Source organism: Microtus ochrogaster, chromosome 19 (assembly GCF_000317375.1).
Source record: "Microtus ochrogaster isolate Prairie Vole_2 chromosome 19, MicOch1.0, whole genome shotgun sequence".
In the NCBI taxonomy this organism is placed as follows: Eukaryota; Metazoa; Chordata; class Mammalia; order Rodentia; family Cricetidae; genus Microtus; species Microtus ochrogaster.
In genome coordinates, this window is record NC_022021.1 from 48,099,585 (window position 1) to 48,111,198 (window position 11,614).

Below are 11,614 nucleotides of genomic sequence, written 5' to 3' on the forward strand. Positions count from 1 at the left end.
TGAATTCTTGCATTGGCGTCTGCCCATCTCTTCTTCCAAATGCTCCCTTATGGATCTTCTTTTACCGGATCGGGTCTCCTTGCCTACTGATGTACCTTCCCAGTGCTGGCTCTCCCCAGTGATGGCTCTCCCCAATGTTGGCTCTCCCCAATGCCAAAGGAACTCCCGTCGGCTTGGGTGCCCTGAGGATTCCGACCCAGTGCCCAGACAGGCTGGGCTGTGTGATGCTATGAGTCGAAAGGGGCAGTGAGGCCGAAGTGGGGAGGGTTCTGGATGAATGGTGGGTGGGATAGGAAGAAAGATGCAGTATGCAGGGAGTAGAGGCTCTGCAGAGAGCCCAGGAAGGATAGGGGGATGGGGAACTTCTGAATTCCCTGTCCTGTGCTGCAGCCACGGGGTCAGACACCCACCCCAATGTCGGCTCCCCTGGCGCCGAAAGATCAGGTCTCCTTGCTGGATGCTTAGCTCATAAACAAAGAGCCTACCTTGCTTGGTGCAGGCAGGCTATAGGAACAAAGGAACTCCCGCCCGCTTGGGTGCCCCGAGGATTCCGACCCAGTGCCCAGACAGGCTGGGCTGTGTGATGCTATGAGTCAAAAGGGGACAGTGATGCCGAAGTGGGGAGGGTTCTGGGTGAATGGTGGGTGAGATAGGAAGAAAGATGCAGTATGCAGGGAGTAGAGGCCCTGCAGAGAGCCCAGGAAGGATAGGGGGTTGAGGAAATTCTGAGTTCCCTGTCCTGGGCTGCAGCCACGGGGTCAGACACTCACCCCAATGTAGGCTCCCCTGGCGCCGAAAGATCAGGTGTCCCTGCTGGATGCTCAGCTCACAAACAAAGAGCCTACCTTGCTTGGTGAAGGCAGGCTATAGGAACAAAGAAACTCCCGCCCGCTTGGGTGCCCTGAGGATTCCAACCCAGTGCCCAGACAGGCTGGGCTAGGTCTGGAAATCTTAAGAGAAGAATACCGTCTCTAGAACCCTCAGCGGAAAAAGGCATCATAGATATTCAGGATCCCCAATCTCATTTCAGGCTACGGACATGCAATTTCCATGACTTACTCTGCAGCCATTTACACCTAGGGATGTAGCCAAAGGTGGTACCTCCAACAGGTGAATCCCAGAGGTACCTGGCATCAAAACCCACCTCATGATGATGCCATTATAGCCAAGAATGAATGAGGTGACTGTGAGCCGGAGCCCTTGCGATGAAATCATGTCTAAATTAGAAACAGTGAAAGGAAACACCTCCATGGGATAGTCAACAGACCAAATGGCGCAATCCATCTGTTTATGAGCCATAAGTAATAGAACGAAAGCAGCGATATTGTTGCAGCAGGTAAAAGTAATGTTCAAAATCCATACACAAAATACAGAACTGCATATCTCAAAAGTCATATTTTCATGAGAACCCAGTAGACACACATGGAAATTTTATAAATCTAAGATGGGTATGGAACCAATCTAAGAGAAGCACAACCATTCAAAGCAGTGGAACCTGAAGGAAAAACTGTGCAGCTGGAATCAGAAACACCATGTACAGTTAGGAGCTGTGGGCTGGAAGGGAAGGAATGGGCATAGGGATGAAAGCAGGCAGCTCAACAAAGACAGGAAAGGCCACACCTGTCACTTAGGAGCATAGGAACAGGTGCCCATTTATACTAAGAAATTGGAAGGGACGAAAGCCCTGGAAGGACCCAGAGAAGGCAGATTTCCTACATGCACGGGATGAGACCACAATGGCAGGGAATGGAATGCATTCCCCGTAGAGTCCACACTTCAGAATCAGGAGAAGAATTAAAGAACTGAGCGATGCTTTAAAAGTTAGGGATATGGGTCCAGATAGTAGCACTTAGCACAAGACAAGAGATGAAAGTACTCGTCATCAAATACAATAAAAATATAAAATGAACAAAGTATCGTTCATATGAAGGAAGACTGCACCAATTAAAAAGATAGCATAGGAAGCACACCTAAGTCCACACAGTGCCCCGAGGAAGGATCCCATCTGCAGCATTTGCAAGTCTGTGCTGTGAACACTGCGGTGTTGTGACATCACTCTCTGTCCTTTGCTATGGCTTTGAAACAGTTCAAAGTAAACACAATTTAAATAGAAAGAGACAGGGCTACTACAAAGAACAGTGAAGGAAGAAAGGCAATACAGCATGATTCCCGAGGGAGGCAGGGGCCAGAGTCTGGGCTGCAGGAGCCTTCCTCCTGGCTTGCATCTGCCAACACCAGTAGGAAAGGTGGCCTGTGCCGACTCCACAGGGCTCATGTTCAATGGTTAAATATGGGATGAGGGAATGGGCTTTCCTTGGGCACATCAATATGTAGCAGACTAAGACAGAAGAAAATCAAAACCAATACTGCAATATGCCAAGGTGATGTAATGTTACCTTTTTCTTTTTTGAATTTTTAAGAATTATTTGCAATGCCTTTCTTAAAACTAAGAACTATGAAGTGTTTTTTTTTTTTTTTTCCCTGCTCAGTCTTTGTCTTCTTTAGGGATGTTTTTAAAACAGACATTCATGTTTCCAGCCCCTTCCAGAGGATGACAGCCCCTGCGTCACTTAGGACGTGGGTTAACACAGAGGCTCACGCAATGGACAGATGCAGGAAATGAACTTAGGTATTCAACAGTAGCAGTGAGGGCCCAGCTCCCTGGGTGATCGTGATTCCACCAGCGTGCCTCTGCTCTCTGGCAGTCTGCGTCGAGAACGAACATTTCTCTCATGTACCAGCTGCTGCAGGCCTGGTACTAGAAAGGAATTTAATTTGTTGGCATATCTCAACGGAAGGCGGGTCAGCTGACAGTGGGAAATTTCACCGAGGATTTTTTTTTTTTTTTTAAGCAGAGAAGGGTGCCTTTGGCTCACGTCTGATGATGTTAATTTGTGGGAAAAGAGGAAATCTGGTGGGAACCCCTCCAACACTGGGGAGACAGCTGAGGAACCGTACACGTGAATAACGCCTTGCCTTGCTATTTCTCCTATAAATGCCATTGTGTTGGCTTGGCGCCCAGGACAAAAGCCTTTGCAGTATAGAAGGGAAGACAGCATTTGATTCTAATTGCTAAGCATCTTCGTCTGAAAAAAAAGCCGCCACTCAATCTCAGCAGTCCAGCTGCCCACAAGTCCTCGCTGCACTTCACAGGATAAACTGCAGCACACCGCTGAATCTCGGTAGATTGAAAATGACTTTTTTTGACTCCTACAAAATAGGCAGTGACAAGAGAAAAACCTATCTCAGAAAATCTCCTCTATATCCATTTATTATAAGAATGATGAGTTTCTCAAAACTTGATTGACAGTACAAAGCAAGAGTCATCGTCTTGGAAGGCAGCCATGCTAAGAAAGTGTGGGAGAGAGTGTCCTTTAGGAACCAGGATGGTGAGAGCGGCAGATAGAGACTGGATGGGCAGCTCAGGGTAGAGACCCCACAAGCAGGAGGGAGATCTGGGCCCTGAGCAACTCTCCCTTGGCTCCGTGTGGGGAGGTGACCAGTCCAGACACTGCCCCTGTCTGCTGAACGGCTCTGGAAGGACCTCTAGTTTTCACAGTGGACATGGACTGTATCTAGTCCCCCATCCCCATTTCAGCACTGCTCCTAAATGATGCTACCTCTTTAGATAGAGGACTTCTAGAGAAACCTTTACTGGTGTTCTGTTGGTGCTCATTAAGGATGGTTATTCCCCTTCCAAGAGACTGGAATCTGTTCCTCTTTGTGGATGGAGACCTAACATTTTAAGCTACCAACACCACACGCGTTCATCCAGCTGGGCCTGTCAATCACCCAACTAGCTGTGCTAGAGGAGGCAGAGGAGTAATGGTCTGCCCTTCGTCTGACTAACTGTACTAAAGAGATGGGTGAATAATATACTTTTCCTTCTCAGAAGCTCAGCCCTCAGTATAGCCAGTCACTCAGAGAGTTCTGGGTTAAGTTTGCCTGATTTTCTGAATTACTCAGAAAATGTAAGTTTTCCCTTTCTCCATCTCTCTCTTTCAGACACTGGCCAAAGCCCAGGCAATTAGGGCATCCTCAGTCTTCCCCTAAAGTACCATCCCCCAACATTTCCTCCCCCCCCAAAAGCCTTACAAATGGAACAGGTTTCTCTCTTTTTCTTTCCCAGCATTTTCCTCCAAGAATTCTCCAAGAGTTAATGCTTACCTGTCTTCCTTTTCTCTCTCAAACTCTAATAAACTTGTCTGCAAGCTTTCTTCTGAATCTGCTCTTAAATTCTTTCATTAACGAGACTAGTAACTCTGAGATGGGCCACCAAGTCTCCCCAGTTTCAATAGGATGCTTTCTCGTGAGCGGGTGGAGCCTGAATGGACCCATCTGAACGTATGGGACAGATTCCCCGTTTGGCTCAGATGCCCCATTTTCTGTCTCCTTCTCTCTTACGACCACCTGTACCCTGACGTATAACAGAGGGCAGATTTAAGACAAAAGAGGGGTGTACAACTCAGAGAATGTACAAAACAATGGAGGAGTAGACAGGCCAGGAGCAGGTGTTGCCCTCTTGTCTGGCAATGACACTGTGTGTGCACACATATGCACAGGCACATGCGCGCTCTTTTGTGTATGTGTGCTGTGGACGCCAGAAGTCGACACCAGGTACCATCCCCTCCTGCTTTCCACATTATCATTTTGAGACAGAGTCTCTATTGAACCTGAAGCTTGTCACTGTGGCTAGAATAGCTGACCAAAAGATCTTAAAATTCACCTGTCTCTGATCCCCACAACCAGTGCTGAGGTTGAAGATCCCAGGAAGCCTTTGTCCGGGATCACTCCCAGTTAGTGCAGGGGCTGCAGGACATGCTACCAGAGTGAGATTTAATGTGGGTGTTTGGGCTCCAAAGTCAGTTCCACATGCTTGCTCAGTAAGCCCTTTCACACCAAGCCAGCTCTTCAGCCCCAACAATGGCATAAACAACATTAGAAATGACACTGAATGGTCTGGGGATTGGGCATATTGGTAGAGCACTCAATGCACATACATGCTTGCGGCTCTGGGCTTGGTCCCCGGTATTGCAAGAAATCGGAACACCTTGCATTTGAGCTCTTTGTACATAAAATACATTAGCCTAAATTTTCTAGACTGGGCATCAGAATCATACCAAGATCAAGAAATAAAGGTCAAATGTACTTATAAAAAATTCTAGCTGGGCGATGGTGGCGCACGCCTTTAATCCCAGCACTCGGGAGGCAGAGGCAGGCGGATCTCTGCGAGTTCGAGACCAGCCTGGTCCACAAAAGCTAGTTCCAGGATAGGCTCCAAAACCACAGAGAAACCCTGTCTCGAAAAACCAAAAAAAAAAAAAAAATTCTATAATGAAAGTTAGAATAGAACAGCCATATTGGAAACCCAGTATTATTATCACAACATAAGCGGATGGGCTTATGGACTTACTTTGGCAGCACAAGAATCTGGACAAGGAAGATACAGAGAAAGATGAGGCAGGCACAGGTCACGTAGTACTTGAACGCCGGCAGAGCAGTGGCTCGGTACTGGGGAGGAAAAGGACACAGTGAGAAACGGTTGATGGATACTGCGGAGAAGAGCTGCACACAGCAGCTTCACTGTATTGGGACAGGGGGAGGCCTGTGAATTGCAGATGTCGGCAAAAACAAGTTATGGCTGCCATCTCAGGCAGTCGGCGTCCTCCATCCAGATGAACGTTGAGAGGCTTACACAGGCTGCAGTGTATGAGTGCACATGCTGGAAACCCACTTGTCAGGCCAGGAAGGAAGGAAGCACCCCAGCGGGGCTCAGTGGATCATGCCTGTGCCCCATCTCCCTACTCTGCATTCTGTGGGGGAAAGGGAATGATTTTCCAAGTAGTAACACTTTTAAACGGCACCAAGAAAATGGCAGACACATGCAATGCTTGCATGTCAGTATCTTTCTCCATTGCTTATCTCAATGCTACTTAAAGTGCTGGATGGAGAGAGGAGACAAGGTGTGTGGGAGGTTCTGAGGCTGGCCGAGGGAGCTTCCTTTCTCTTGCCCAGCGCCATCAGTAGGGGCCCTGTCTACCACACAGGACGACAGACTGGCAATGCTAGTTGCTCCAGGATTGTTCCCCGTTGACTTAGGAACACAAAGCCTGACACCACTGCATCCATGATGATGGTGGTGGGTGGCTGTGATAGCATCTGTTCCTAATTTACAACTCTGAGTGCTTTAGGTCCTGAATGCCCAACCTTGATGACAGACCCACAGTGAGGCAGAAACCACTTCTGTCCCTGTTTCTGCTTGAAGGAACTGCAGAGCAGAGTTCATATTAATATTGATGAACGATGTTTAGGGACTCATTTAGTACGAAGCCCTAGGACCTCCATCAGGAAGACTGAAGGCAGCCCTCCACACAGGAAGCTCATAACAAAACTAAGGGAGACAAAGTTTTGTGAACCGGCACCGTGATTTCTTACAAATACCCCAAGGTTCTGTTATCTGTACGGGTCTAGTCTGTTTCCCAAGTTAGGAAAAAATGGATGCAGTCCTTGGATTTGAGCCATTCAGGTTTTGGTTGAAAGACGTATCTCCCCTAGGTCTCTTGACAATTCTTTGTGCATACACCTTGCTGTATTCTCTCCCCTTTTCCAAGAAGTAAGAGATTGAAAAGTGCCAAAATCCCAGTGTTCTCTGAAATTTGCCTTCGCGTTGGCATCTGCAGATGTGTACACATGGGTGTGTGTGTGTGTGTGCACAATTACTCAAAAGCTGCATTCTTAATGACGATTGCCTTCTCCTTATTAGAATGCCTTTCCTATTGAATTTGGTGACTTAATAGCCAGGACGATTTGCATGCTGATGAAGGCGCCGCATTAGCATAATTGCCGGAATGTGATTAGATCCCATGCATTATGTTCTTCTTTATCTTTGAACGTCTTCAGGGCTTTGTGTAGAGATGGAATTCTAGCAGGAAGGGACAGCGTGACAGTTAAATAATAAACAGTCTTCAGGATCTGCTAGCATCACTCAGGGGTTAAGACGGTATAAGTATTAATTGGGCAACAATCTGCCGACAGAGTATGTTACTGATCTTCTTGATCAGGCACACGGGGAAACTTTCATGGACTTTGAAAGGACTTAATGTTTGACGGTTTCTTTCTGTTTTTATGGAACAATGATGTGAGCCTTCTGGGCAGAGTTTTCATAATAGTCGAGCATGCTGCCACTAATCTAAGCATTTTGTTCAACCTGAGCTTGTAACTTTGTGTTTGGATGATGGACATGACCTCTGAACCCTACTCTTTCTTTGGATCAACACAAACAAGAGCTGAGCAGGGTGCCGGTGACCTAACAGAACCACACATCCTTCCTGGGGGTGATTGCTTTGTAAATCTGTAAAAGTCTCACACATCTGTTGCTTATCTGAGCCTAAACCAGCTCATTAAGAGTCATGGTGCCCAAGTATTTAGATGCAGCAAAGTTAAAAGTTTAAGTTTTCTAGTTTCCTTAATGCAGTAGCTAGATGTAAACTCCAGACTTCTATCAACCTTCAAACAGTTTGTGGAATGATGCTGTCAATTTATTAGGAATGACTCCCCCCCCCCCCCCCCCGTTAAAGCAATGGTTCTCAACCAGTGAGCCTTGACTCCTTTGAGGGCCGAACATCCCTTTCACAGGGGTCATCTGAGACCTTCAGAAAACACTGATATTTGCATTACACTTCATAACAGTAGCAAAATTACATCTATGAAGTAGAAGTGAAATTAATTTTATGGTGGGGGGGTCACTACAACATGAGGACTGTATTAAAGGGTTGCGGCATATCCAGAAGGTTGAGTACCACTGTTTTAAAAGTTTTTCTGAGAAAATTTCACACTCAGCACAGTCAAGCATTAGCGATTACATTCCCTGTTCCTTCTGAATTTCAGCCATGCATCATTTACTACCAGATGTGCAGAAACTACCAGAGGGCCAAAGAAAGAATTTGACAAAAAGAAAGGTGCGAACGAGTGTCTGGGAGTAGTAGAGCCAAGCCAGGTGGTCCTGACCCAGGTAGAGCCAAGCCAGGTGGTCCTGACCCAGGTAGAGCCAAGCCAGGTGGTCCTGACCCAGGTAGAGGTGGTGCGGATTAAGGGGTACAGAAATCAGAATGCCTTAGGTATAGGTCTGAAATCACTGGTCTGAAACCATCAAAGAACAAATTCAATAAAAGTTTCAAAGACAGATATTAGTAAAGTATTTAATTGAAAACTATATTAATATCCACCCAGTTTGATGAATGAAATCAAAACTACTATTTCAGAAAGGAAATCATAGCTTTAAGAGAAAACATGGCTTACTTCTTTCTCTATGTTTTTGTTATAGAAAAGCAGGGAGATCCTCTGAATGTCTTCAGACTTGAGCCATTGCCTGGAAATGAGAAAGACAGAAGACATCAAACATCCAAGCAAGCATCTGGAGATACTCACAAAAAATAACATACCAGCACTGTTCTTTCTTGAATGTAAATCCTCCCAAACTGAGTATCATTTTGGTGTATAATGCCAATGACTAGTTCCGATACTATAAATGGCTACACATGCAGCCAGATCAATAACAGTAACATGCATAGTCACACAAGGCCATTTTTCTTTTCTGGGGAAAGTCACATATTATAATTGTCATATTAAATTCTAACTAAAGTTTCCATCCGAGGAGAAGCTCATGTCCGCGCTTCATTGACATTCACCACAAACCCTTTTATTATCATCTTTCTCATCTCAAAAGAGTAAAAACCATGGCAGATGAACTTTTCAAGAGAAATGCTAAAAATAAAGATTTATGTGCAAGAATTGCTGTCATCTGTTGAGTTAAGGGTCCTTTGGGCATATTCCTAGGAATGGCATAATAGGGTCATATATGGACATATCTTTAGTTTTCTTTTTCAGCAACCTCCACAGTGATTTCCATAGTGACTGGATTCATTAGAATAGAAATTTGTTTACGGGGATCAAGGGAGAAGAGGCTGAGGAAGGTGAGTCCCCATGACACAGGTAGTGTTCTCTGTAACATAGATGAGGGCCTGTGTCATAGGTGACTTTACATGACACAGTAAAGTCCTCTGTGGCACAAGTGGATTCATTTATGACATAGATGAGTTTGACAACAAATCTAAGTTTCTCCATAATTATTAACTTTAAAATATGTAACAACAAATAAATACAGGCCATGAATTTGAGAGAGTGAGCAAGAGGACACATGGGGAGAACTGGAGGGAGGTATGGGGGAAATTGTGTAATTTAAAAAAATAAAAGCAAAGTACACGAACCGACACAGATCTTTCTCTGTGTGACTCCTCGCCATGCTGTTTGTTGCTAAGTAACTGGGTGGCTAGTTTTTAGGCAGAACTTAATTTTTTTATAGCATGACAGAAATCTTATTAACAGAACCTACTACGAAGGGCACTGGGGGAAACTGATGAATTGTATGAGACATTTGGGTTTGCTATTGTAAGGATGGCAGTGTTGGGCTGAAGACGCTTGGAAAATATTCCATTGCATTAAAACATTAGACTTTGGAATAAGCTGATTGAGAATAAAAACACTGACTTCTGTGCGTTGATCCCATCAATGGCTTGGATCATCCTTTCATTCAGTTCTTCTTCAAATCTCTTTTTCTGTGACTTAGTTCTAAACGAAAAGGAAACATTGCGAGTGAGAATGTCAGTGTGAAGGTAAATATTACGCCGGTTTTCATGGTAACAAAGCATATATTCACACTAGGGACTGAATATATTGACCACAATGCTTATGATGGGAAGCACGTCGACTTACTCTTCTGTGACACTCACTGAACTGTCAAATCACCACCAAGAGTACGTGGTGTTTGATACAAAAAGTTCTTCCTTCCCTAAGTGATGTCCTAACTCTCGACTTAATCCCAGTTGGATTAAATCACACCGGCTGTAGAAATAACCCTAGAGAAATTTGACTATGTTAGTCATTCCTGTATTTGAAGTATTCCTCGGCCAGTTTCCAAGAATTTGCAAAGCTAGTCTTTATTTAGACATTTCAGAGATTCACTTCATATAATATATTTAGTATAATTGTTGTGCTTAGATGAAAGTATTCTGCGGTTGGCAAAAGTCACACCCACAGAGAGCCTGCTTCTGTTTGTGGACTTAAAGATTACCACACTTGTCTTGGGTAAGGTGACCTTAAGCCATAAAAAAGAGTTACTAAGTGAACTATGCTAACTAACAGTGCTCGCCCTACTCTGAGAGGTAGATAATTCGCATGAGAATGGTATAAAGGAGATGGTGAGGTTGGCATCTATTTTAAAAGTTCAATATCTACTGGAAAGATTAAAGGCATAGGTTGGCCCTTGCTGGCCAGTTTAAATGAGGTCATGCCTGTCTTAAGACACATGCATCAAGATGGTTCAGAACTAAATGGGAAGATCTAATCTGGAACAACACTGGCACTTTTCTAAGGTCCTATCTGCCCATATATATAGATAAAAACACTAACAAATATGGCATGTCACACTTATCGTTTATCTGTAATTAAATCTTAAAGAACTATCAGTGAGACACAGTGATGTGTGTATTCCCACACTCTACTTTTTTGACTTTGTGTCTCTCTCTGCCACTCTCTAAAAGGTCAAGTGCAGATTTCATTCTAAAACAAAAATGTCATGAAGTGATCCAACTATACACGTCAAGCCAATTCAATTATGAGGTTTAATTTTACCAACTTCAAATCCATTTGTAGAAGGCAGATTGGTATTGGTCCTATTTTATTTAGGTTTGGTACTGGGATCTCACAGTGCCGTATGCAGGATCATCCTGTGTTCTACCGCCACGTCTCACCTCCATCCTTTCTGCGTATTTTTTTAAAGTAAAGGTCTTGAGCAATCACCTGGTGGGGACATGCACCCTCATTAACTGGCTCCCAGTGATGTACTTAGGCCTTCTTTTAAATTTTCCAATTCCATGATGAGGCTGGAGTTTCTGGACTTTACTTCGGTGGTTTTCTTTTTCACAGTCTGGCCAAGTCTATGGAAATTGCACTGTTAACTTGGGGCTCACAGGCAAATGTACCTATTTCCTGAGCGGTTGAGCTAAGGCATTAGCTCTGTTAATCTGCTCAGGGCTAGTGAATAATGCCTGCACAGGGTTCACCATGTTAAATGCAATGTGAAGTAACCACCAAGTACAGCTTCTGATGAGTAATTTCAATTGACTATCTGCATAATGATCCTGCTGTAGACACAGATTTCTCATTTGTGTGACCTCCACCATGGAGAGGACAAGGCACCAATACACCTATAACACCTATACAGCTATACACCTATAACATCTATACACCTATAACACCTATACACCTATAACACCTGTACACCTATAACACCTATATACCTATAACACCTGTACACCTATAACACCTATATGCCTATAACACCTATACACCCATACACCTATACACCTATGACACCTATACACCTATAACACCTCTACACATATACACCTATACACCTATAACACCTGTACACCTACAACACCTGTACACCTGTACACCTATAACACCTCTACACCTATAACACCTCTACACCTATAACACCTCTACACCTATAACACCTGTACACCTACAACACCTCTACACCTGTAACACCTCT

The 11,614-nt window shown here is 44.5% G+C and overlaps 1 protein-coding gene across 1 annotated transcript in view; it reads right to left on the reverse strand.

The window, feature by feature from the left end:
• The window catches only part of Adcy2 (adenylate cyclase 2), a 337,098-nt gene that overhangs the window by 69,767 nt on the left and 255,717 nt on the right, over positions 1 to 11,614 (reverse strand). Inside the window, exons 13-15 of the mRNA XM_005356692.2 lie at positions 9,547 to 9,627; positions 8,299 to 8,368; positions 5,414 to 5,511 (exon numbers count right to left, since the gene is read on the reverse strand). Of these exons, the coding sequence (XP_005356749.2) occupies positions 5,414 to 5,511; positions 8,299 to 8,368; positions 9,547 to 9,627 (249 nt within the window). The remainder of the gene's footprint in view (positions 1 to 5,413; positions 5,512 to 8,298; positions 8,369 to 9,546; positions 9,628 to 11,614) is intronic.